The sequence below is a fragment of the Cherax quadricarinatus genome, chromosome 17 (assembly GCF_038502225.1).
Source record: "Cherax quadricarinatus isolate ZL_2023a chromosome 17, ASM3850222v1, whole genome shotgun sequence".
Lineage (NCBI taxonomy): Eukaryota > Metazoa > Arthropoda > Malacostraca > Decapoda > Parastacidae > Cherax > Cherax quadricarinatus.
The window spans coordinates 1,095,914-1,122,597 of NC_091308.1; the positions used below are offsets into that span (position 1 = coordinate 1,095,914).

Here is a 26,684-nt window from a genome sequence, read left to right on the forward strand (position 1 = left end):
ACCTAAAGAGGATCGTCATTGGCACTGCATCCCTCGTTTTGAAAGTTCTCATTATCCATCCTATCATTTTCCTCGCAGATGTGATGACACCGTTGTGATCGTTGAAGGTGAGATCCTCTGACATTATCATTCCTTAGGCCTTCACATTAGTTTTTCGCTCTATTGCATGGTTAGAATTTTTTAGATTCCTTTGTAGCTATTATTTCCTAAAGTTTTCCATAACTGAGTAACTAAAATTTGTCCTCATTGAACATCATATTGTTTTCAGTGGGCCACTGGAAAACTTGGTTTATATCCGCTTGGTGATTTACCGTGTCCTCAGTGGATGACACACTCATGTAGATTCTAGTATCGTCTACAAAGGAAGGCACGGTGCTATGGTTTACATATGAGGATGAGGAACAGGATGTGGGGTGAGTACTGTACTTTGTGGAACAGAGCTTTTCAATGTGGCAGCCTCCGATTTAACTCTACCTTTACTCATATAAAAGAGAGAAGCTTACGACGACGTTTCGGTCCGACTTGGACCGGTGTGAGTTTGTCAATGGTCCAAGTCGGACCGAAACGTCGTCGTAAGCTTCTCTCTTTTATGTGCGGGTTATTTGTGTATCGTTCCAGTCACGGTATTGTGCCTTTTTGTTATTTATCTACCTTTACTCCTTGTGGCTGTTTGTTAGTAAGTTAAAGATTAATTTGAACATTTTTTCAGTTATTCCTTTAGCACACATTTTTGTGCTCTATTACACCCTGATCGCACTTGTCGAAGGTTTTTGCAGAGTCTGTGTACACTTCATCTGTATTTTGTTTGTCCTCATGTCATAGTGGTCCAGTAGTTGCGAGAGGCAGGAGCGACCTGCCCTGGGTTGTGCAGTTGTTGGGAATCCAAGTGGTAGGCGATCATGCTTCATAGAACTCTTTCAAAGGTTTTTCATTGTGTGGGACGTTAGAGCTATCGGTCTATAATTCTTTACTCTTGCTTTGCTGCCATCTTAATGGAGTGGGACTATATCCATTGTCTTATCGACTGTGGGATGACGCCTGTGCACAGGCTCCCTCTTGTTAAGAGTTTGTCTTGTTAATCGTTTCTGTATAGAAATACCACAGAAGTGACAGTAAAATATTAGTAAATTCTACAATGAGTTTATGTTGTAGTGTAATCACTTGTGCTGCTTATCTTCGTCAAGCTGGCTGTCTGTTTTTTATTTTATTTTAACACAGGGTTTTACAAGATCAGGTTAAGGATTTCTACCTTTATTTGCTAGCTGATAGCTGTTACCTACATTAGCTCACACACACACACACACACACACACACACACACACACACACACACACACACACACACACACACACACACACACACACACACACAAAAGAAAGGAGGCTGACAGTATCCCTGACGAGTGTCTAATGCTGTTGATGGTGAGAACAGCGGCAAGTGAAACACCTTGAAGTTGCTGAATTCATCAAGGATCAACAACTCGGATTAACGAACGAGAAATTCTTGTCGCACAAGGAACTTGATGCCACTCAGGTCATCACAGAGCATCAACATGGGTTCACGAACAGAAACTCTTGTATTGTACATTTTTGTTAATATAACTATGTATTAGAGTAGTAAAGTAGTGGAAGAAAGAAGTAAATAACGTAAAAGATGAATCTTGTAGTGTTTGTTAAGGAAAATAAATAACTTGCTACCACCACCCACTTGACCTGCCTTCTGACTTTATGATCACTTCTTCACTTGATCTGTCTTATGATTATCTCCCCATTCGCTTGCACAGGTGTAACTTGATAATGGTCCAGGATGAGTCGAAACGCCGTTTAAAGTTTCCTCTCCAAAGTGTGGGTTATTTGTCACCAAATACGACACCGTTAGTTCACGTCAGCAGACCGAAAGTTAAGACACTTGCTCAGAAGCTTGAACTTACTACTTTCCCACTCTAACTCTTACACACACATACACACACACACAAAAAAAAATAGACGGGGGAGAGGAGGCCAAGTGTCTATCTACAAGTGCTTTTGACAACTAGTAACTCTCTCTCTCTCTCTCTCTCTCTCTCTCTCTCTCTCTCTCTCTCTCTCTCTCTCTCTCTTGTCTGATCCACAGTATTGAATTCAGCCAGCACACAGCTGACAAGTTGATTCAGACGCTACAAATATTCTAGCAATTATTGCCTTGCTGGCCACTAGTGAGGTGGATGTTTTGCGCTAACCTCACTCTCTTAACAATTTTTTCTACCTTCATTGCTGATAAATTCTTGGTGTTTCGACAGTTTTATCAGTGACGTGGCCATCAGAACACCTAGGTGTGGCAACACCAGATAATGTAACAAATATGGAATACTTCAACACTTATAATTAGCGAAGCCTCTACACACACCCGAGATGAAACCCTTACCCAAGGCAGTGAGAGGTGTGTGTGATGTTACCTGTTTGTGGTTGCAGGTGTCGATTCACAGCTGCTGGCACCTCCCCCGTGTGTGTGTGTGTGTGTGTGTGTGTGTGTGTGTGTGGCGGGAGGGGGGGAAGGTCATGGTGAAGAAAGTTGTTAACCTCGTCTACCTCTACATTTCGTTCCCACTCTCGCCGCTAACTGAGAAACTCTCATAATGCCACATAACCACAACTGTGTTCTGCAGGTGAAGAGGAGTGAAAAACGTAGATGTATGAGGAAGGTAATAGGCTATTTTGTCACATTTACATTACAACGTCATCTGTTGACGCCACAACGTCATCTGTTGACGCCTTCCTGAATTTGTCACACTATCGTGGCTACAACACTTCCCAGCTAACACATACACATTAGGAATGAAACTAGACATTCGGTCCTACGTGCATGTTTTTGATAGTGTTTTAACACTGACCGAAACGTCTGCAATTTATTTATTTGGCAATGCTTTGTAGAGTTTATTCGTCTTTTTTTCCATTTTGTTCTTAATTACGCAGTCAGTGTTCATTACGGCCTTAATACTATTAACCTTAAGATGAGATGAAAGTGTCATCAGACATTAATTGTTTACACTAACTATATTTTCTTACCAGCAATGTAAGACTTGATAAATTTTGTATAACACACTGAACTAGAGTATTAGATGATCTTGTTCACTAGTTAGTTTATTTACATCATATAGTCCACACAGTAGATGATTTACATTACATAGGAGTGCTGTTATTTGTTTTTCTGTATCAAAAACACATAGACGGACAGAGAAATCTCGAAAACTTTTACTTGTATGCATGCTACACTTATATCTGTTTTTGTGTTACTTAATACTTCTTATTTCTGTAAAATTACATTTCCTGTTTAGTACGCCATACCTGAGAGTAGGCCGGGGGAGCGTCCACCCCTGAAACTACTGACATTTACACGAGTAAAAATGAATTTAGGGCAAGAGTCATGCTCTCAGAAATAAAAGTCAGATCCAGTATAACTTTTGAACCTTTGGCTGTGGCTCACACAACTCTTTGTTCACACAGTGTGTTCACTTTTGTGAGGTATGAGCGTTCACGCAGTGTTATGTTGACAACATTGTGAGCTGTGAGTGTTGAGCTGACCTGGTATCATTTACAAGTATTAGTATAAGCATTATTGAAGCTGCGCATCTTGTTAATTGTTCTACTATCTTGTTCTTCATTCTTACGTACTTTGATAACCTCTTATATTGTTTTCATTGTCATACTTTAAATAGATATATCACAGGTGTACATACATTCTTACATACATACATACTCGCATACCTACATACGTACACATGCATACGTACATATATACATGAATCACCCCAGTGAATTGCGTTTTATCACACGAAGCCTTTCAAAAATTCAGTTCACAATTCATTGTGGTGGTTGTTGCATTCTTGGTACTCATATCTTCTTAATATATATATATATATATATATGAATAAATGTGTACATGTATGTGTAGTATGACCTAAGTGTAAGTAGAAGTAGCAAGACATGCCTGTAATCTTGCATATTTATGAGACAGACAAAAGACATCAGCAATCCTACCATCATGTAAAACAATCACAGGCTTTCGTTTTACACTCACTTGGCAGGACGGTAGTACCTCCCTGGGTGGTTGCTGTCTACCAACCTACTACTATAATATATATATATATATATATATATATATATATATATATATATATATATATATATATATATATATATATATATATGTCCTAGCTCTGAGCTAAAGATTTCCGTCCTCGTGTGGCTTGTTCTTCTCCCTCCTCCCCCCCCCCCAACACACACACGAGAAAAACAGGAAGAAATTTGATGGTCTCATCTTTAAGAAGTTGAACCAGGACTTGCTGCTTATAATTGTTACTCTCGCATTTTATCCCGTTGTTCTCATATTTTTGGCCAACAAGAAAAGAGCATAACAAATGAAATAACATTACTTTGGAAAACATAGTCTTTCACCAAGCAACAACAACAAAATATTGTTATTACACTGCTGGTCAATAATAAAACAGCTTCGGAAATAAAACTAGTCATTCTTTACTAATTTTGCGTCACTGAATACAAAATTGATGCTTAAAATTGAAAATTTATTCTATTTATGAAGATATAGACTCAGGCCGGTTGCTGTTATGTTTGACCTGGGAAGGAAAGATTCTTGATTGACCCCCCCCCCACACACACATACAGACACACACACACACACACACACACACACACACACACACACACAGACACACACACACACACACACACACACACACACACACACACACACACACAATTTCCTTTAGGCATAATGCGTAATAGTTTAAAAAAAAAATACATGCAATTTCTTTTAGGCAGCAGTTTGTTATGATGGACATTTTCGTTTTCATCTTCACAAAGACCATAGAGTGAAATACCTTTTGTTTTTTTCTCCGAAGCGCAAAATAATTTGAAATTTGTCGACCCGTATTGAATCTAATGCAATGTTTGCAGCTTCACAGACACCTGAATTCCTGGTTACTAATTTCTTAGATGCGACCCCAAAAAAGTAAATGCGACCCAAAAAAGTAAACTACAGGACTACTTATCACCACAAATAATGTAATCGAAATTTTAAAAATGAAAATCGAAAATCGAAATGTAGTTATTTTTTTTATGTAAGCCACCAGATGCAACTTCGCGGTAGTTAAAAGATCAGCTCTTGAAAATCTTGCAAACCCGACTGTCTCAAACTCTTGTTGTTTGTTGATTTCAAATTAAGACACCGCACGTGGAAGAATAATATATTAAGTGCTATAAAAGCAGAAAGTCACAGGCGGCAGTCTGGATGAACAGTCACACACAAATGAACTGTTAGAACTCTGATAAATTTGAATTAAGTCAGCAAATAGTGGAACCGACGAGTTTGGAAAATACCCTTGACCTTGTATTCATAAATAATGAAGCTGTGTTAGGGAACATAACAGTGTTAAACACAAACTCTTCACAGCTTGATTGAAATTATGACTTCCATATACACTTATGCAGCCCAACACAAATAATTATGAGGATGTATTCAACAAATTCAGTTTCAACATTATATTAAGTAGGACCAAACAAGCCATGAATTTACTAAAATATGCTGGGAAAGTAGTATGAGTTACAGATTTTAAGGAGTGTTTCGAGAGGATGAGCTCAGTGGTACTAGAAGTGTGTTGCTCCAGGTATATACAATTAAGAGAGGGAGAAGATGCACATAAAACTGTATGATGGAAAAATTGAGGAAATAATAACTAGAATAGAGTATAAAACAAACTTCTTATTAGGGAAAAAGATTAATGTACGGGATTTGGAAGCGATTATGTCAGAAGCTCATATATTTCAGAATCACAAGTGTTGCATCACAGTCACGAGGAAAATGATGGGTTGGATAACTAGAACCTTCGAAACAAGGAATGCAAAACTGTTGGTGATACTCGTTAGGTCACTTCTCTTTAGACTGGAATATTGCTGTACGCTAACAGTCCCTTTCCAAGCAGACGAAATTAAAGATCAGAAAAACTTAGAGAACGTTCACTGCCTATACAAATTCAGTCAAGCACCCAATTTATCAGGAACACTTGAAGTCCCTCAAACTGTACTCCTTGGAATATAGGCGAGAAAGGTACATCATGATTTACAACCAGAAAATTCTGAAGGAATTGGTCCCAAATCTACATAGTGACCCACGGAATTATTTATATGTAATGCTGAAAGGCTGAAACAAGGTAGGTAAGTGCAAATGAGGGATGGATGGGAAGTGTAGGAACGTTCGTCTCAAGAAAGCTGAAAGAAAGTGTGAAAGAGAGTTGTAAGAGGTGGGAGCATCAGCATCCATTAGTCATCATGCGCGTCTTACATCCGAGTGAAAATAATATTTTTTTGAAAGGGGGGGGGGAGGTTACATGTTGTTGGAGTGTAAACATAGGATTCACCCAAATTGGTTAGCCTATCTTGAATTCTGAGGTGGGAAGTACGCTGCGTCCACTCTGAAGCATGGGCGGGGATATTGTGGTGCAATTGACCATTGGTGTATTGATACATGTGAATCGGGAAGACCGCTAGTGAACCAAGGATACTGAGTGTGTTGAGCTAGGTTGACCAGCGGGTTGCTAAAGTAACAGCCTGGTTGAACAGGCAATCAGCAATGAAGCCTATTCTAAGACCAGGCTGCGAAGCAACAAAAATGCCTGAAACCAGTCAAGTTTCTCACACTGCTGCTGCTGCCGCCATCTCTCTTTTCTTAACACATCGCTCTCTCTCCCTCTCTCTCTCTCTCTCTCTCTCTCTCATATATATATATATATATATATATATATATATATATATATATATATATATATATATATATATATATATATATTATAATAATAAAAAATATATAGCTGGTGTTTGAGTTGGACTGCCCTAGATACTGCGTACGTGTGTGTGTGTGTGTGTGTGTGTGTGTGTGTGTGTGCATGTGTGTGCATGTGTGTGTGCATGTGTGCATGTGTGCATGTGTGCATGTGTGCATGTGGGCATGTGTGCATGTGTGCATGTGTGCATGTGCATGTGTGTGTGTGTGTGTGTGTGTGTGTGTGTGTGTGTGTGTGTGTGTGTGTGTGTGTGTGTGTGTGTGAACACTTAGTTATTTTGGGGAGTGTGTGTTTAAGGAGCAGCAGGAAAGTGTCTTGGCTCTAGCTTGTGAAGTGTGTAGAATTCCTGCACGTAGTGTGACCCTCTGTGTGTGTGTGTGTGTGTGTGTGTGTGTGTGTGTGTGTGTGTGTGTGTGTGTGTGTGTGTGTGTGTGTGTGTGTGTGTGTGGTGAACTGTGAACCTGGCGTGAACAATAAGTGATACAGACTAAAATACATACTCTATTAAGTTTTTTTTATCTACCATCATATTAAAGAGGCAACTCTAGTAAGAGAGGTCAATATACGTCTTTCCTAGACCTTCTGTTCTAGAGAGGTCATCTGCAGTGAGAGAGGTCAACAAATGTGACGAAATTTTAAAACTTCATTTACATCCACATTTTTATACTAAACCGTTTGTCTCTCACCAAGGTGATCTAAATAAAGGGGGGGGGTGAATATTTCCGCCATCATTCATTCAATAGCTGTCGTGCCAAATATGTGCAGACATCACATTTCCAATGACATGAACCGCAACATCCCCAGCTTTCTTTCAGAGTGCTGTCGCAGTATTTCCCACCTCCAGGAATGAAATCCAGGTAGCCGGTTTTTCCTGAACCTTTTCGTAAATGTATCTCACACTCAAACAGCATGTCGAACCATAAACATTTATCTCCACTTCGATCTATCGCACTTAAACAAGCTTGCTGGATGCTCTGGCTCTCATAACCTCTTTTATGCCCCCCTTGCCCCAACCTTCCAGGGACGCTCCCTAACCCTCCTTCCTTCCATCCCACATTTATGCACCCTTTTAGTCTTTCTATTCTGCTCCATATTCTCTATATACCCAAACCACCTCGACAAGTGTTCCCAGCCCTTCGACTTCTAATTTCTACACTCTGAATTCTCTGCATAATATACACACCAGACATTTGTAGATGAATGGTTCAGAGAACCGACATGTTGACACCAGACATTACTTCCAAACACATCTCTCCCTCTAGTATCCTCTTCGCTGCAATGTCTGTACCTTACACTATACAAATTACTAGAGTACCACCATACCTTGGTACATTCTTCATTTTGTCCTAATACTTAAACGTCTTTCTTTCCACAGATGACCCAATTCTCAACCTAATTTTTTCCCTTTCATCGTTCGCCTCATCTTTCATAGACGAGGCGAACCGTCTGCTGACAAGGAGACTTCCAAGTATCTAAATTTGTTTCCTCCAGTTATTCACTGCGTAAACTTTTTGTTACTCTTACCACTTTGCTCTTTTCTATGTTGATTTTTAGTTTTTTTTTTTTTACATACCGTCCGTAATTCCTCCACCAACCATTCCAACTTCTCTTCGGAATCTCTCAAAAGAACTGTGTCATCAGCAAAGAGCAATTGTGAAATCTCTCACTTCGTATCAAATTCACTCTCTTTTAATCCCACACCTTTCCCCAACACCCTATCATTCACTTCTTTTACAACCTCATCGATAAATATGTTAAACAGCTATGGTGACATCACACATCTCTGTCTAAGGCCTACTTTTACCGGAAAATCTCATTCTGATCTACAAACCGTAACCTGAATGTCGCTATCCACATAAAAACACTCTACTTTTTTTTAGGAACCCTCTATCTATTCCATACATTTGTAACATCGCCCACGTGTTTCCCTGTCCGCCCTATCATATGCCTTTTCTAAAAACATAATTGCAACAAACGGTTCGTTACCTTTAAGCAGTGTTCACTTAGATGCTCCAACGTAAACCCCTGTTCTACACATCCCCTACCCTTCCTAAACCCTCCATGTTCCTCCTCTGCAATACTACTTTCTGCCTTACCCCAGACTGTTTCAGCAACAAATCTACAATACTCTCTACCCGGTATACTCAACAGACTTATACCCCAATAATTATTACAGTTTTTTTGTCAGTCTCATTTCCCTCTTATACAAATACACTGTGCCTGCTCTCTGCTAATCGTTAGGTAATTTCTCTTATTCCATGCATATATATTGAACAGATTCACCAACTACTCCTAAATTACATCACCATCTGTTTTTAACATCTTAGTCATAATCCCATTTGTCACAGCTTCTTTACCCTCCTTTCATTCTGGCCACTGCCTTACGCACTTCCCACACACTCGCCTCTGGCTCCTCCTCACTCTTACGACATGTTATTTCTCCCTGCGCAGTGCATAAAATTACCATCTCCCTTTCACCATCAGTATTTAGTAACTCAGGCTGTTATCTCCATCTAACATCCATCAGGCTCTTCTCTCCATCTAACATTTATCAGCCTATTCTCTCCATTTAACATCCCCTCTCTTTCGTTTTTAACTGCCAAGTTCATTTTCTCCCCAGGCTTTCTCAACTTGTATATTAATCTCTTCAGAATTTATTTTGTTTAATAGTCACTCATCCTTTTGCGCCTCCTCACCGCTCGTTTTACGTCTTAGAATATACGACCAAAGATTATTTATGTAATGAATGACCTAAGTAAGTGAACATAAATATATAAGATGGACTGGATTATGTAATTATAACTGTGTGAAGCAGTTCCAAAAGAGGCTATTTAAAATGAAGTGTTGCTTTGGATTTAAAAAAGTAAACACAATGCATAAAAATATTTTTTAAACAATTTATCCAAAAATAAGAAAGAAGCCTGGCTGGCAGAAACGATACTGCGTTTTGATGAACGAGGTGGATGGTGGTTACCTGGAGGTTACCTGGAGGTTATTCCGGGGATCAACGCCCCCGCGGCCCGGTCCATGACCAGGCCTCCCGATGGATCAGGGCCTGATCAACTAGGCTGTTACTGCTGGCCGCACGCAGTCCAACGTACGAGCCACAGCCCGGCTGATCCGGCACTGACTTTAGGTATCTGTCCAGCTCTCTCTTGAAGGCAGCCAGGGGTTTATTGGCAATTCCCCTAATGCTTGATGGGAGGCTGTTGAACAGTTTTGGGCCCCGGACACTTATGGTGTTTTCTTTTAGTGTACCAATGGCGCCCCTACTTTTTATTGGCGGCATTTTGCATCGCCTGCCCATTCTTTTACTTTCGTAGGGAGTGATTTCTGTGTGCAGATTTGGGACCATTCCTTCCAAGAATGGTGGTGGCTAGAATGTGATCAGAGAGGAAGTTTGTGCTGACACACTTGTAAACCTTTATACATTTATGCCTTAAAGTTATTAAAGAGTCGGACCAATACAAACTGACTCCGTTATGTATCTACAAAACTGGAATTACTCACCCCCTCATCAACCCACCAGCCCCACTCCCTTAACTCACCCCCTCATCAACCCACCAACCCCACTCCCTTAACACACCCATTACACCCCCACACCCCCTCACACACCCTTTACACCCCCACGCCCCCCTCACACACCCTTTACACCCCCACGCCCCCCTCACACACCCTTTACACCCCCACCCCACTCACGCACCCCCACACCCCCTCACACACCCACACAGACCCACACACATACTCCCCTCACTCACAGACCCCTCACATCCCTTCAGATACTAATAGGTGAGTACATCCTGGTGACTGCAGTTAGTTGAGTGCGAGAATGATAATTCCATTATATCCAAGGAATTAACATATGAGGAAAGTAAGGAAGAGGGTGTGGCCTTAATATTTAAGAAACAATGGGACATCGAGGAAGTGTCTATAACAAACTGTTAATAATTATCATGACACGTGGCAGACGTGTACCAAAAGGTGCTTTAAGAAATAGTTATTGTAATTTATAAGAGGCAGCCCAGCATGCAGCGGAACACTGACAAGCGCTGGAAGTACTTGTCACTTGTACTTGGCGGTGCTAACCAGTCATCGAAGACCGGCACTTATAGAGAAAGCTGAACCATCCGTCTTGAACCAAATATCCTCGGCCATTATCAAGTCACAACTGAGCTCAGAAATGATCAAAAAGATACAGCAAAGTGAGACATTTATTATCACGATTTTTCACCATCGCGAGGTTTTATCAAGTACCCAGACTTTAGCAAGTAACTAGTATGCAGACTTTAAGAAGTAACTAGTACCCAGACTTCAATAAGTACCTAGTACCCAGACTTTAGCAAGTACCTAGTACCCAGACTTTAGCAAGTTCCTAGTACCCAGACTTTAGCAAGTAACTAGTACGCAGACTTTAACAAGTACCTAGTACCCAGACTTTAATAAGTACCTAGTACCCAGACTTTAGCAAGTACCTAGTACCCAGACTTTAGCAAGTTCCTAGTACCCAGACTTTAGCAAGTAACTAGTACGCACTTAAAGAAGTAACTAATACCCAGACTTCAATAAGTACCTAGTACCCAGACTTTAGCAAGTTCCTAGTACCGAGACTTTAGCAAGTAACTAGTACGCACTTTAAGAAGTAACTAGTACCCAGACTTCAATAAGTACCTAGTACCCAGACTTTAACAAGTACTTAGTACCTAGGCTTTATCACGTACCTCATACCCAAGCTTTAACAAGTACCATACGTTACTGTAATGTAACATATGTGTCATGATTGTCATGAAGCACCAGTGTTGGTACAGTCACCTGTGTCAGATGTCATGACCGTTATGTAACACCAGTGTTGGCTCACAGTGACCTATGTCAGGTGAATTGCAGCACCAGTGTTGTCCTAGTGACCTGTGTCATGATTGTCATGAAACACCAGTGTTGTTGTCTGAGAGTGTTGACCTCCATCAAGGATCTTCCAGGTTCACACGAAGGCGTTGTTTCTTTTCTTCACTTCCACCGTGGAGGATGTACTTGTGTCAACTTGCCTGTGCTTGTCTTCTAGACTTTTTGGAGAGTGCTGCCAGACCCTGGAGGGCAGTGTCCTCCACTCCAAACAATACATTTCTCCCTTGAATAATCAAACAATCTGCTTCCGGTGTGTGTGTGCGCGCGCGCGCAAGGCTGCTGATTATTCATGGGTACTCTGATAACTTCTCTTATTTTGTCCTGAGCATTTACTGAAGGAGCTGATGACACAGTAACCAAAGTTTTTGTATCATTGTCTACCTCATCAACAGCTGAGTTGAACTTTGTTTCTAATTGAATACTTTTTGTGTTTCAGAAATTTGGTGACAAAGGTGAGTCCTGGCGGCGGCGTGTGCACGTAAGTACGTACACACACACACACACACACACACACACACACCAGTGAAGAAGCGGGGCCAGGAGCTATGAATCGACCCCTACAACCACAATTAGGTGAGTACACACGCACGCACACATAGTGTATGTGTGGGTGTGGGTGTGGAACCTGCATTTCATAGTAACACTGTAGACAACATGATCACATAGTAGACAGAGTAACATCGTAGATAAGATGGTAACTGTACTGTAGATAACCTGGTAAGTGTACTATAGATAACCTGGTAACACTGTAGATAAAATGGTAACCCTGCTGTAGATAAGCTGGTAACACTGCAGATAAATTGGTAACTCTGCTGTAGAAAAGCTGGTAATACTGCAGATAAAGTGGTAACTCAACTGTAGATAAGCTGGTAACACTGCAGATAAAATGGTAACTCTACTGTAGAAAAGCTGGTAATACTGCAGATAAAGTGGTAACTCTACTGTAGATAAGCTGGTAACACTGCAGATAAAATGGTAACTCTACTGTAGATAATGTGGTAACACTGTATATAAGGTGGTAACACTGTATATAAGGTGGTAACACTGTATATAAGATGATAACACTGTATATAAGATGGTAACACTGTATGTAAGACGGTAACACTGTATATGAGATGGTAACACTGAGATGGTAAAACTGTATATAAGATGGGAACACTGTATATAAGATGGTAACACTGTATATAAGATGGTAATACTGTATATTAGATGGTAATACTATATATAAGATGGTAACAATGTATATAAGATGGTAACACTGTATATAAGATGGTAACACTGTATATAAGATGGTAACACTATATAAGATGGTAACACTGTATATAAGATGGTAACACTGTATATAAGATGGTAACACTGTATATAAGATGGTAACACTGTATATAAGATGGTAACACTATATAAGATGGTAACACTGTATATAAGATGGTAACACTGTATATAAGATGGTAACACTGCATAATAAGTGATGAAGCACTTCTTTTAATTACTTTTTATTGTTGTGTTGTTCTCCTGCCAGCATAGGTTAGCACATGTGTTATAGCATAGGTTAGCACATGTGTTATAGCATGGGTTAGCACATGTGTTATAGCATGGGTTAGCACATGTGTTATAGCATGGGTTAGCACATGTGTTATAGCATGGGTTAGCACATGTGTTATAGCATGGGTTAGCACATGTGTTATAGCATGGGTTAGCACATGTGTTATAGCATGGGTTAGCACATGTGTTATAGCATGGGTTAGCACATGTTATAGCATGGGTTAGCACATGTGTTATAGCATGGGTTAGCACATGTGTTATAGCATGGGTTAGCACATGTTATAGCATGGGTTAGCACATGTGTTATAGCATGGGTTAGCACATGTGTTATAGCATGGGTTAGCACATGTGTTATAGCATGGGTTAGCACATGTGTTATAGCATAGGTTAGCACATGTGTTATAGCATGGGTTAGCACATGTGTTATAGCATGGGTTAGCACATGTGTTATAGCATGGGTTAGCACATGTGTTATAGCATGGGTTAGCACATGTGTTATAACATGGGTTAGCACATGTGTTATAGCATGGGTTAGCACAGCATGTGTCAGCACAGCATGGGTAAACAGCATGTGTTAGCACAGCATGGGTTGGTACAGCATGGGTTAATACAGCAAGGGTTGGCACAGCATGGGTTAGTACAGCATGGTTTGGTACACCATAGGTTAGTACAGCATGGGTTGGTACACCATAGGTTAGTACAGAATGGGTTGGTACACCATAGGTTAGTACAGCATGGGTTGGTACAGCATGGGTTGGTACAGCATGGGTTAGTACAGCATGGGTTAACACAGCATGGGTTAGTGCTGCATAGGATAGTACAACATCGGTTGGCACAGCATGGGTTGATACACCATAGGTTAGTACAGCATGGGTTGGCACAGCATGGGTTAGTACATTAGTACAGCATGGGTTAGCACAGCATGAGTTGACACAGCATGAGTTAGTACAGCATGGGTTAGCACAGTATGGGTTAGTACTGCATAGGATATTACAGCATGGGTTGGCACAGTATGGGTTAGCACAGCATAGGTTAGTACAGCATGGGTTAGCACAGCATGGAATAGTACAGCATGGGTTAGCACAGCATGGGTTAGTACTGCATAGGGTATTACAGCATGGGTTGGCACTGCATGGGTTAGCACAGCATAGATTAGCACAGCATAGGTTAGTATAGCATGGGTTAGCACAGCGTAGGCTAGTACAGCATGGATTAGTACAACATGGGTAGCACAGCATGGATTAGTACAGCATGGGTTAGTACAGCATAGGTTAGCACAGTATGGATTAGTGCAGCATGGGTTAGTACAGCATGGGTTAGGGTTGTAGGTCGTGTTGGTGTACATATTGTTAGTTTTTAGTTTAATATGTTTATTACGCACCCCATACCCATCCTGTGGGCGGTAGTCAAAAGATTACAGAGGTACGTAATTGGTCCAGGGACTGGACTCCAAAGTTTTGATAGCTGAGCAAGTACATATTGTTAGTGGAACTATTTGTTAGTGGAACTGTGTTAGTGTAATTGTGTTTGTTAGTGTAGCTATGTTAGTGTAACTTTGTTAGTGTAACTGTTTATTAGTGTAACTGTTAATGTGGCCCGGTGGCCTGGTGGCTAAAGCTCCCGCTTCACACACGGAGGACCCGGGTTTGATTCCCGGCGGGTGGAAACATTTCGACACGTTTCCTTACACTTGTTGTCCTGTTCACCTAGCAGCAAATAGGTACCTGGGTGTTAGTCGACTGGTGTGGGTCGCATCCTGGGGGACAAGATTAAGGACCCCAATGGAAATAAGTTAGACAGTCCTCGATGACGCACTGACTTTCTTGGGTTATCCTGGGTGGCTAACCCCCCGGGGTTAAAAATCCTAACGAAATCTTATCTTATCTTATCTGTTTGTTAGTGTAACTGCATTTGTTAGTGTAGCTGTTAGCGTAACTATTTGTTTATGTAACTGTGTTTGTTAGTGTAGCTATGTTAGTGTAACTGTGTGTGTTGGTGTTAATGCAACTATGTTAGTGTGTGTTAGTGTTACTGTTAGTTATGTTAACGTTTATTAGTGTAACTGTGTGTGTACTCTTATGTTTATAAGTTCTGGGTTTTTTACTTAGGTATTTTATGTCATACGTGACTATTTTGGCTTTTAAATATGGCAGCTGATTAAAGATCTTCATTGTATCTTTTGTTTAGTCTTGTCGGTTCACTTGTAGTTATGATTAGAATGCTAGAGAGTGACACTTCTACGACAAAAAAGTCTGAGATGACACCTGCTGGTGCTGCTGGCACGTGAGAACACTCATGGTTACACGCCAACCATAAACTTAAGTCTACTGCGAGAGCAGAGAAAAACACTTGATACCTGTCACAGGTAATGTGTGTACAATCACCTCCCTTATTTCGTTCATTTTTCATGATTGCGATTGAAAAAGTACGTCGAAAATTTAATAGTATGTACTATGAAGGCTTTTCCATGTTCTAATTAATTTTGGATGCACTTTTTCAATCATATTTACAAAAAAAAAAATCACTAGATGGAGGAGCTTGATGAGAGAGTTGACTGTAATTGTAGATTATGAAGATATGACCCGAGGTAGAGAAGTGCAAGAAAGCGAGAAGCTTTAGTTACTGTCTTGACTTAACACTGGTAATGAAGCTGGATGAAGCCTCATGAGGAGCTGCATTAACTTAAGATGTGTTTGTACGAGGCTGTCATGGTTGCTCTGAGGCTTAACAAGTAATAATGAACCAGTGTTAATGCCTGCCTCTCACTGCAATAATTAAGGTATTAGCTAGCAAACTGAAATCAATCTAGGTGTTGCTGGAGTGTTGAGCCCGTCCACGAAGCTTGCCAGCTTTATGGTAACCTTTAAAGCTGCCGTAGCAACTCGTAGCGGAATATTCAACGATATCCTCATCGCTCTACTAGTCTTCTAGTTAAGACTGACAGTGTGATAAAATGCCACTGGAAACCCATCCGTGCAACAGTAAAACCAAATCCATTGTAGTGGGTGTTAGGTCAGTACAGTGGGTGCTGTAACCTGTGTAGAGGTCAGAGTGGCCGCACACTGTGCTGTATCTAGTTGTGATATTAAGAACTCTTTAAGAGCGCCTGGTGCTCTGTTACTGTGTTAACACACAGGACGTGAGCTCCTGGGCAAGACTGACACTTGTGACACAGGTGTTTGTTCAGGGTAAATATCACACAGGTTCAGTATTCTTCACTGCAGATACGACAAATGTTCCTTTGTTCAAGGCTGAACACTGAACTTCTCTGTTCAAAAGTTGACTCAATGAAATATGAGGATTTTAGAACTAAACTTATGTTTATTCTTAACAAAAATTGTATACTTGTTAATTACTAAAATTTGAAAAAGTGAGAATTTTATTCATTCCAACTTCGAAAAGTTAAACAGTATTGAAAAACCTTTAATTTAATATTTAGATAAGCTCTGAGGTACGTATTTAAAATAACTGTCGACTGAATTGTTGTAGCGTAATATGATGAATAAGTATTTAGGTTGATATCTTAACGAGAAACATTGTAACACAACCTTGATTTAATTACAACCATAATAATACTTTGGTATTACCACCTGTGTTGTATTGCAGCTGCTGGCTTCACATTTCTTTGTTTTAGTTGTTTGGTTAATTTAGGGTCAGTTATTTAGGTTAGGTTTCATTGAGTTGGGTTTAACCACACATAAATTAAAAAAAAACTACCGCGTTACGTCTGGTAACGAGATAGTGGTGAAAAACTCGCAACGTTAAAATGTGAACGTTAATCCTGCCGATGGCAGAATGATCTGCAAGCTGGCAACCAACCACCAGTGGCAGCTGCCATGTATCGCCACACACCTTCACAGTTGCACACACAAAAAAATAGATATGAGGCATTAGAGGAGGTTTCTGTGACATTTCCAGAGTCACAAGTCATTTATATTTGCATTTGTAGCCTCCAGCATAGAACTAAAATGTCGACTCACAGTGACCCCGAGTTATATTTTGTCTTGAGAGCTGGTAACCTTAAACAGTGTCCTCAAAATACTATACACCGTTTGTGTTCTAACGCTTTCTACCTGTGACAATTTAAATCAAAATAAATAATAGTCGGATTGTGTACAGCGAGCCAGCAGCAGGCGGCTGATCGGGTCAATTTGGGATTGGGCCGCAGGGGCGATGATCCAGGGAACCATGTCTAGCTGATTCACGGGTTTAAGTTGCGACGGCAGAGAAGACGAAAATGTGGAACATTTGTGTTGCGTCGTGGTTTTATTTGAATGTTGGTAATGGTAGTGTTGGCAGTGCTTTGGTGGCTGGTGGTTGATAGTGGTAGTGTTAGCAGTGTTGTGGCTGATGGTTGGTAGTGGTAGTGTTGGCAATGTTCATGTGCGCTGGTAGTGGTAGTGTTGGCAGTATTGTAGTGGTTGGTTGTGTTCTGGAGGCTGGTGGTTGGTAATGTTAGTGTTAGCAGTATTGTGGTGGTTGGTAGTATTAGTGTTGGCAGTGTTGTGATGGTTTGTGGTATTAGTGTTGGTAGTGTTGTGGTGGTTGGTGGTATTAGTGTTGACAGTGTTGTGGTGGTTGGTGGTATTAGTGTTGACAGTGTTGTGGTGGTTGGTGGTATTAGTGTTGGCAGTGTTGTGGTGGTTTGTGGTATTAGTGTTGATAGTGTTGTGGTGGTTGTGTTACTTCTGCTGATAGTGTTGTGGTGGTTGTGTTACTTCTGCTGATAGTGTTGTGGTGGTTGTGTTACTTCTGCTGATAGTGTTGTGGTGGTTGTGTTACTTCTGCTGATAGTGTTGTGGTGGTTGGTGGTATTAATGTTGGCAGTGCTGTAGTAGCTGGTGTTGGCAGCCTCCGCGGCCAGCAACCTAAGCTGGTGGCCACACCTCCAAACCTGTACTCACCTCCACATTATTACTGATGTTTCTCAACTTTCAGCGTCACACTTAAGTAATCGCACCACTACCTATCATGAATTACACCATAACCATGTTAATTGCTGCCTCTAACGACTCCTTTCTTATTAATGAAAATAAGATACCGGATATATTAAGAAACTTTCCTAATTTGCTTGTAACAAGCAAGTGAACTGTAGATATAATTATATCCGATAGATGTGCCCTTGTAAACCCTTTTGGGGCCTAGTTCCTAGATCTTTTGTGTATCCATATGCTCTTGCGCTACCATCCACAGGATGGATATGGAGTGCACAATAAACTAGCCACTTCTGTGGCAAAATCTAGCGACTCCATTAGTAAGAGTTCCATATCTAAGCTGTCTGGTCAAACAAATCACACAATAATTTGAAATTTGTCAGCACTACTGATGTAAACATGGGTGCAACGCTTGGGTGTCTTTATCAGAAACGTTTCCCCTCACTGTTGGCTTTATCAACTGATAAAACTCTGGTGAGCGAAACGTTTATATACTTATACATGTGAAGTGAAGGTATTATTTTATGTACTCTTGAGTTTAAAGGCTACAAGTTGTTACCCTACCTCAGCTCATTTACAGGCTACCAATAGTTACGCTACCTCAGTTCACCTTAAAGCCTAGCCCTGTGTAATGCTCCAGACCAGGTCTCCCTTTTGTTGGTCTCATCAGTCAGGCTGTTGGTGAGAGCAAGACCAAGTTTAACGTGTGCACCACAGCTCCAGAGTTGACATGAGGAATTTATCAAGTTGCCTCTTAAAGACACTTGAATGTGCTGGTAACTCCCCGTGCTAGTGTATATATTATCATAGATCAACTAGACATTATTACTATTTTGGAAGTCTGCTAGTTAGTGGTCATGATGCAGACATCTCTAAGAATACTGCGTTCTCCCTACTAAGATTGTTTTTGTTTTGTTGATATAGAGAAGCACCGACCTCGAAAGGTAGAAAACTATATATTTATGTTGTTAACAACAAGGTGTATTAGACCATCACCACCTACCTGGCCACCACCAGCAGCCAGCTACCACGTATATGTTCACAGTATCTTTTAACTGATAATATATAGATAATGTTATCAGGTGTTTTTATGTTCGAGTGTCAGGCGTGAAGCTTCAGTTCTAAAGTTGTCTCAGTGCTTACGTTGTCTCTGCTCAAGTTGTCTCAGTGCTCAAGTTGTCTCAGTGCTCAAGTTGTCTCAGTGCTCAAGTCTTCCTCATCAGACATTTAATTTAGTCCACATTAACCAAAATTTCTTACAAACAAACATAAAACCAGGATCATCAGCTGAGGGTTAGTGCAGTTTTAGATAATTCAGAATCAAAACAAAATTACGTGACATTAATGAAACCTATCGTAATATAAGATAACAGTAACCTAACGTATGGTAAAGTAGAGGATTCGCAGCTGAGGTAGACGTCCAGGGCCTTGACTTAAAAAAATACTCTGTTTGATAAAGCATTATCATAACAAGACGATATACTTAACCTTTATGAATTTTAGAGTTAACTGAATGTTTATTGTAACTCGCATCTTAATGTTAGACGTATGTTTTTTTTTTCCGAAGATTTTACATGGAATGAATGCCTCTTACTCGCGCGCACACAAACACAAAGAATAGAGTCACAAGGCTCCGTACTTGCCCTAATAATGATTTTTTTAATTATATATAATATATATATATATATATATATATATATATATATATATATATATATATATATATATATATATATATATATATATATATATATATATATATATATATATATATATATATATATATATATTACTGAAAGGAATAAAGACTATTTGACTGTGTTTGCGGATGCAAAAATCTTTCGCAAAGTAAATAATAAACTGGACTACGTAAATGTCTGTAGGACGACGGATAATGAAAGTTGAAGTTACTTGATACATGTCATGTAATGAAAGTGGTAGGAATCGTGCCACATGCATAATATAGACTGCATAACAAAATACTGAAATTATGAGACAGAATATAAACTGGCGAAGATATAAACTGGCAAATTATAAAGTTGCTTTCAACTTTGTTGAAGGAGAAATTCTGAAAAGCTGTTGACAACATATATTAAACCAAAATTGGAATATGTAGTGGTTATTTGGTGGTCACCCCTGGCAAAAGCAATGGATGAATTAGAAAAGGTCCAGATGGCTACAAGGTTTAAAGGGAAAATAAATATATGCTGAAAAGCAGAAAATACTAAAGATGGCCACGCTAGCAGAAAAAGAGGAGACGATAACCATACATACAAAGTTATAAAAGATGAAAGAATAGGTACCTGCAACAGGGATAAAGTGAAGCTGGAGGGATATTAAAAAAAATTCTTGGCAGGGTAGTTCATCTTTGAAATAACTTAAAACAGGAGGCAGCAAGTGATAGGTAACTCCTCAAAAAGAAATTTCTGGCTTACCTGGATCTAGGCAAGAGTCTACTGGGGCTACATCTGCTCTTGTTGCCGCCTCGCTAGATAAGAATTGTAGCTTAACTAGCAGCTGGGCTCCTCTACCATGTAAACTGAATGTTTCAGCCTATTGACACTGAAGTTAACTTACGACACAGAGCTTGAAACCCTGTTTATTATTTATTCTGTCATCACTGAGGACACTTGACACACATAATGACTCTTAACAACATGCTCGTTGAAAAAGCCAGATACAGATACTCAAAAATACGGAAAAACAGGAATTAGTGTGCAATTTTTATGGATTCCATCACACACTAAACTACTCCTTCACTATAAAATTGATAAATTAACCAAAGAAAGTACCCCGAAGGAAAATGTTGAATATAACTTTGGTATGTCTGCTTCTAGCATGGGGAATAATATTATGAGAGAAGTCAACAATGAAACTTAATATCATAAGATTACAGTTAGAAGCCTGAGTAGACCTATCACTGTTAACGTGAACTTGGGTAAATACCTTTATAGAGCCACTTGCGATGTGAATAGACTGACATGTAACGAGCATCAGTCTTTTAAAGGTACGAGGTGTTACCCTGCCTCAGCTCATACTAAACCTTCTAGTAATTGCAATAATTGTCTGATAATTTGGCTTGCCAAATTATCAGACGGAGGTTCGAGCCTACACCATTTCTTGTTTTGTATGACCCATATGGGTTTAGCGCTTCATGTAGATTCGTAATATTGCCCACAATAGCTCTACATTCCAACATTAATTAAGGCCTCAAGATTTGATCATTGAGGCGTAATTAGAGAGATCTACTTTCCCACGACACTGAATGGGGGGTAAGTTTGTCTCTATAATTATAGAAGCTGATGACACTGGAGGTGTTTTGAAGTGGATAATGAGTGTAGTGTGGGTACACTAGTAGAGTTTTAAGGTGAGCGGGTAAGAGTGTGTAGGGTGGGTACACTAGTAGTGTTTTAAAGGTGGGCAGGTAGTGTGTGTAGTGTAGTGTGGGTACACTAGTAGTGTTTTAAGGTGGGGGGGGGGGAAGTGTGAAGGCTACTTGTTCACCGTGGTTGCTACCTCCCACTTGTATGCCAGAGGTCACACACCTCACTCTTAACTTATTCTTCTTCTCCAGCGACTTTCTGTATAAAATTAATATAAAAAATACATGTTGTGTGAACACTGTAACTAAACTTAGCAGCATTTTTACAGCAGTATACAAGAGATTCTACAATTAGATAATGTTAAATTAAGTCGCCGTTCGATAATATTCATTTTTCTTGTACTATAACGTTCCTTATTTTTCTTGTATTTTAATGTTCCTTATTTTTCGTCAGCCACCTCGATTCCAGACGTATCACGGCCGGTTTTTGTAGTTTGCTTATTTGTAGTTAAATCATTTTTTTTTTGTTTGTATAAAGTAACTTGGTATAAACCTTGGTAATAAATACTGTCGGGACTCGAAAATGATGGCAAACTTCCTTTCCTCGACGTTCTACTGTGCAGATCTCCCGACAGTGACAAACTTCTCTTCAAAGTGTATAGAAAACATACCAACAAGGACGATCTTATACACTTTTATTCATACCAAGACACCCGCACTAAGAGAGGAGTCCTCATTGGCTTCTTCTTGAGAGCTCTTCGCATCTCCAGCCCTTGTTTTCTAGAAGAAGAATGCACTTACATAACACAAGCCTTTACACGTCTTCAGTTCCCATCTTTCTTCATCCGAGATTGCAGACTCAAGGCACAAGCTATCCTCAACAAACCGCCCATGGAACAGCCCCCTAAACAGTTCATAGTACTCCCATGTGGCGATGTTGCCACGAATACTCGCAGGGCACTTGCTATGAGTAACATCAACGTTTCCACCATAAACACATCATCTATCAAAGACCTCACTACGAAACGCAGCCCCACACCTCTAACTTCTACAGCAGGCGTCTACACTAACCCCTGTGGGTTCTGTCCCAAGAAATATGTAGGCGAGACAGGCAGAGATCTTGCAGTCCGCCTGAATGAGCATCGAAATGCCTCTAACAGAGACGATGTAAGGTACGCATGTGTCCTCCACAGAGACTCCACGGGGCATTTGATGAACTGGAATGAGGCACAACTCGTTCTCACCGAACCAGACCTCAGACGCCGACGGTGCCTAGAAGCCTCACTAATCGCCGTCACCGACACTATAGAACGCAACACTGGAAACTACAAAATTTCAAAAACATTGGCATACATGATACTTAAGCAGCACCAACCCAACAACACAGGAGTCACATGATTTCATCGTCTACCCGTCCTCATCATAGGCAGAGGTTGTTTTTGATAAGGACCTGCCTCGCATGGGCCAGTAGGCCTTCTACAGTGTTCCTCCATTCTTATGTTCTTATGACATTCCTCAGGTCACGTGCGTCACACCTCACTCTCCGCCTATATATAATGTCTTTCTACCTCTGTATGTTAGAAGTGATCAAGGTCCCAGGACCGAAACGTTTTCTAATAAATATGTTATAGTGTTTGCTTACATGTCTTTTTAAACCATAAAGTAACTTAACATAAATTACCTCCTGTGACGGCAGAAAATGAAATTGAGTATCCATCTGCCACACTGGAGGGTCACTTATGTTGGTTCACAACATGAGTGCTCTCAGCTAAATTTTTAATTGTAAAGTTGACCCACGAGATCGTAATGACACGATTGCAAACGAACCATACCACGGGCTCCCGCCCGTGGTATGGTCAGAGAGTCTCAAAACTCCAGACCGTCGCGTTAGCCATTGGACCACCTAGCTTCGATAAGATTCGTCCAACTAAGTGTATTTCTACACCATAGGAAGGTTAGCATAGGCACCACTGTGTCCACAAATGTAAGTTTCGTGAGTCATGTTGACGGCTTTGAGGGGACTTGAGCTAGAGTTCGTCACGGCCATGCTAGCGGGAGATTCGTCTGTAAAAACTTGCATTTGTGGACACAGTGGTGCCTATGCTAACCTTCCTGTGGTGTAGAAATACACCTAGTTGGACGAATCTTATTGAAGCTAGGTGGTCCAGTGGCTAACGCGACGGTCTGGAGTTTTGAGACTCTCTGACCGCGGGTTCAAATCCCGCCCGTGGTATGGTTTAATTGTAAAGTTCTTTCAGTAACCCAGATTACATCGACGCCAAGCTTGGTTTCTAATTAACACAGTTTCTTATTAATCTAATGAAGTTAATGTACATTGTAACCCTATTTTCAATAGGCAGCCTCACTTACGAGAAAAAAACGAACGTGTATAAACCTTCGATTTTACCTGTGACCAGTTTTGAGGGCACTTCAACTCCCCCTCAACCCGACCTAAGGCCAGGTTTTCCTGTTGACTGCCTGGTCAACAAGGTGTTTGCACTAGCGGCCCGCAGGCCCACAGTCACCATAACCCATGATATGTTGAAGGAAACCGATCAGCTTCTATGTGAGAACTTATAACTTCGTTCTGACAATATTACTGATATCATCTGGTTGAAGAGTCTTGAGCCACGGATGTTGACATAGTGTTCTTTAATTTTACCCATGGCACTTCCTGTTCTTCATTGTGTTTATTCTACACTTTTTCCCTTATCTTTTAATCGAGTAAGTCATTATAGCTGTGTGCAGGTTAGGGACCAGGCCTTCAAATATCTTCCATGTATACATTAGCAGGTACCTCTCTCTTGTTCTTTCCAATAGTTTAGATGTTTTATTGATTTTATGCGGCAGTGTATGACCTCTGTTTATACATTATGTTCACCTGTTTGTATATACACTGAGAGATCCACACCTATTGTATATACATTGAGAAATATACTTGGGAAGGGACAATACCAACATTTTTACTGACACCGATACTAGGTTCTAGGCCAATACAACCGATACCGATATTTTGTCATACTCTTACTATATACTACACCTCTGTGTATATAAACTGAGAGAAACACACCTCTATGTATATACCCTTGTCCCTATGTAGTTATTGCCAGGTGTTGATGTTTCTTATTGTGGCAGCGAGACTTGGCATGTGCTCGTGTGTGTCCTCACACCATCATGAACAGTTAAAGAAGTGTGGTGATGATAGTAGTAGTTGCAGTGATGATGATGGTAGTGGTGTATGGTTTTTATTTTATTTAGCAAAGCTAGATACTAGTGATGGGACGATACCAAAATTTTGCCGATACAGACACCGATACCCAATTTGCGACCGATACCGATACTTTACCTGTATTTTTATTAAAATTATAATGACTCTTGTCAGTATATAAGGGAATTCTTATTGCAGCGTTGATATTAAATAACACTGGAAGGTTAAATATACTGAATAACTTAATTTCTCTGAGATGACAATGTTATTACTCATTATTTGGTCTCTTGTCTTAGTTACTTGTTGTCAAAGGCACTTGGCGATAGCGTACTTACGTATATATGTTTACAGAGGTCGATTCACAGCTCTTGTCCCCGCTTCGCTGGTCGCTTCTAGGCTCACTCTCTCCCTTCTCCAAGAGCTGTATCGTGTGTGTGTGTGTGTGTGTGTTAATATTTTAAAAGTATCTCCGAGTATCGACAGTTTTTCGCGGATACCAATACAGTACAAATTGCCGATACCCACCGATACCGATACTTTGGCATATCCCTACTAGATACCTCAGCAGTGTTCTACAGTGGGAACAGAGTTGTTTCCTGTCATATTCCATATCTGAGGATGGGACTCGTACAGTGTTGAAATCTGTCAGTCTAAGCTGGGAGAGATGATGGTGTTGGTGGTATCAGTGGTGTTGGTGGTGGCAGTGGTGTTGGTGGTGGCAGTGGTGTTGGTGGTAGCAGTGGTGTTGGTGGTAGCAGTGGTGTTGGTGGTAGCAGTGGTGTTGGTGGTAGTAGTGTTGGCGGTAGCAGTGGTGTTGGTGGTAGCAGTGGTGTTGGTGGTAGTAGTGTTGGTGGTAGCAGTGGTGTTGGTGGTAGCAGTAGTGTTGGTGGTAGCAGTGGTGTTGGTGGTAGCAGTGGTGTTGGTGGTAGCAGTGGTGTTGGTGGTAGCAGTGGTGTTGGTGGTAGTAGTGTTGGTGGTAGCAGTGGTGTTGGTGGTAGTAGTGTTGGTGGTAGCAGTGGTGTTGGTGGTAGTAGTGTTGGTGGTAGCAGTGGTGTTGGTGGTAGTAGTGTTGGTGGTAGCAGTGGTGTTGGTGGTAGTAGTGTTGGTGGTAGCAGTGTTGGTGGTAGCAGTGGTGTTGTTGGTAGCAGTGGTGTTGGTGGTAGCAGTGGTGTTGGTGGTAGCAGTGATGTTGGCGGTAGTAGTGTTGGTGGTAGCAGTGATGTTGGCGGTAGCAGTAGTGTTGGTGGTAGCAGTGGTGTTGGTGGTAGCAGTGGTGTTGGTGGTAGCAGTGATGTTGGCGGTAGCAGTGGTGTTGGTGGTAGCAGTGATGTTGGTGGTAGCAGTGGTGTTGGTGGTAGCAGTGATGTTGGTGGTAGCAGTGGTGTTGGTGGTAGTAGTGTTGGTGGTAGCAGTGGTGTTGGTGGTAGCAGTGGTATTGGCGGTAGCAGTTATGTTGGCGGTAGCAGTGATGTTGGTGGTAGCAGTGGTGTTGGCGGTAGCAGTGATGTTGGTGGTAGCAGTGATGTTGGTGGTAGCAGTGGTGTTGGTGGTAGCAGTGATGTTGGTGGTAGCAGTGGTGTTGGTGGTAGCAGTGGTGTTGGTGGTAGCAGTGATGTTGGCGGTAGCAGTGGTGTTGGTGGTAGCAGTGATGGTGGTAGCAGTGGTGTTGGTGGTAGCAGTGGTATTGGCGGTAGCAGTGGTGTTGTTGGTAGCAGTGATGTTGGCGGTAGCAGTGGTGTTGGCGGTAGCAGTGATGTTGGTGGTAGCAGTGGTGTTGGTGGTAGTAGTGTTGGTGGTAGCAGTGGTGTTGGTGGTAGCAGTGGTATTGGCGGTAGCAGTTATGTTGGCGGTAGCAGTGATGTTGGTGGTAGCAGTGGTGTTGGCAGTAGCAGTGATGTTGGTGGTAGCAGTGGTGTTGGTGGTAGCAGTGGTGTTGGCGGTAGC

The 26,684-nt window shown here is 41.0% G+C and overlaps 1 protein-coding gene across 7 annotated transcripts in view; it reads left to right on the forward strand.

Moving 5' to 3' along the window:
- The window catches only part of SNF4Agamma (SNF4/AMP-activated protein kinase gamma subunit), a 998,728-nt gene that overhangs the window by 735,744 nt on the left and 236,300 nt on the right, over window positions 1-26,684 (forward strand). For all 7 annotated transcript variants that reach the window (XM_070085706.1, XM_053773265.2, XM_053773263.2 and 4 more), the window contains one exon: window positions 12,171-12,186. In XM_070085706.1, the coding sequence (XP_069941807.1) occupies window positions 12,171-12,186 (16 nt within the window). The remainder of the gene's footprint in view (window positions 1-12,170; window positions 12,187-26,684) is intronic.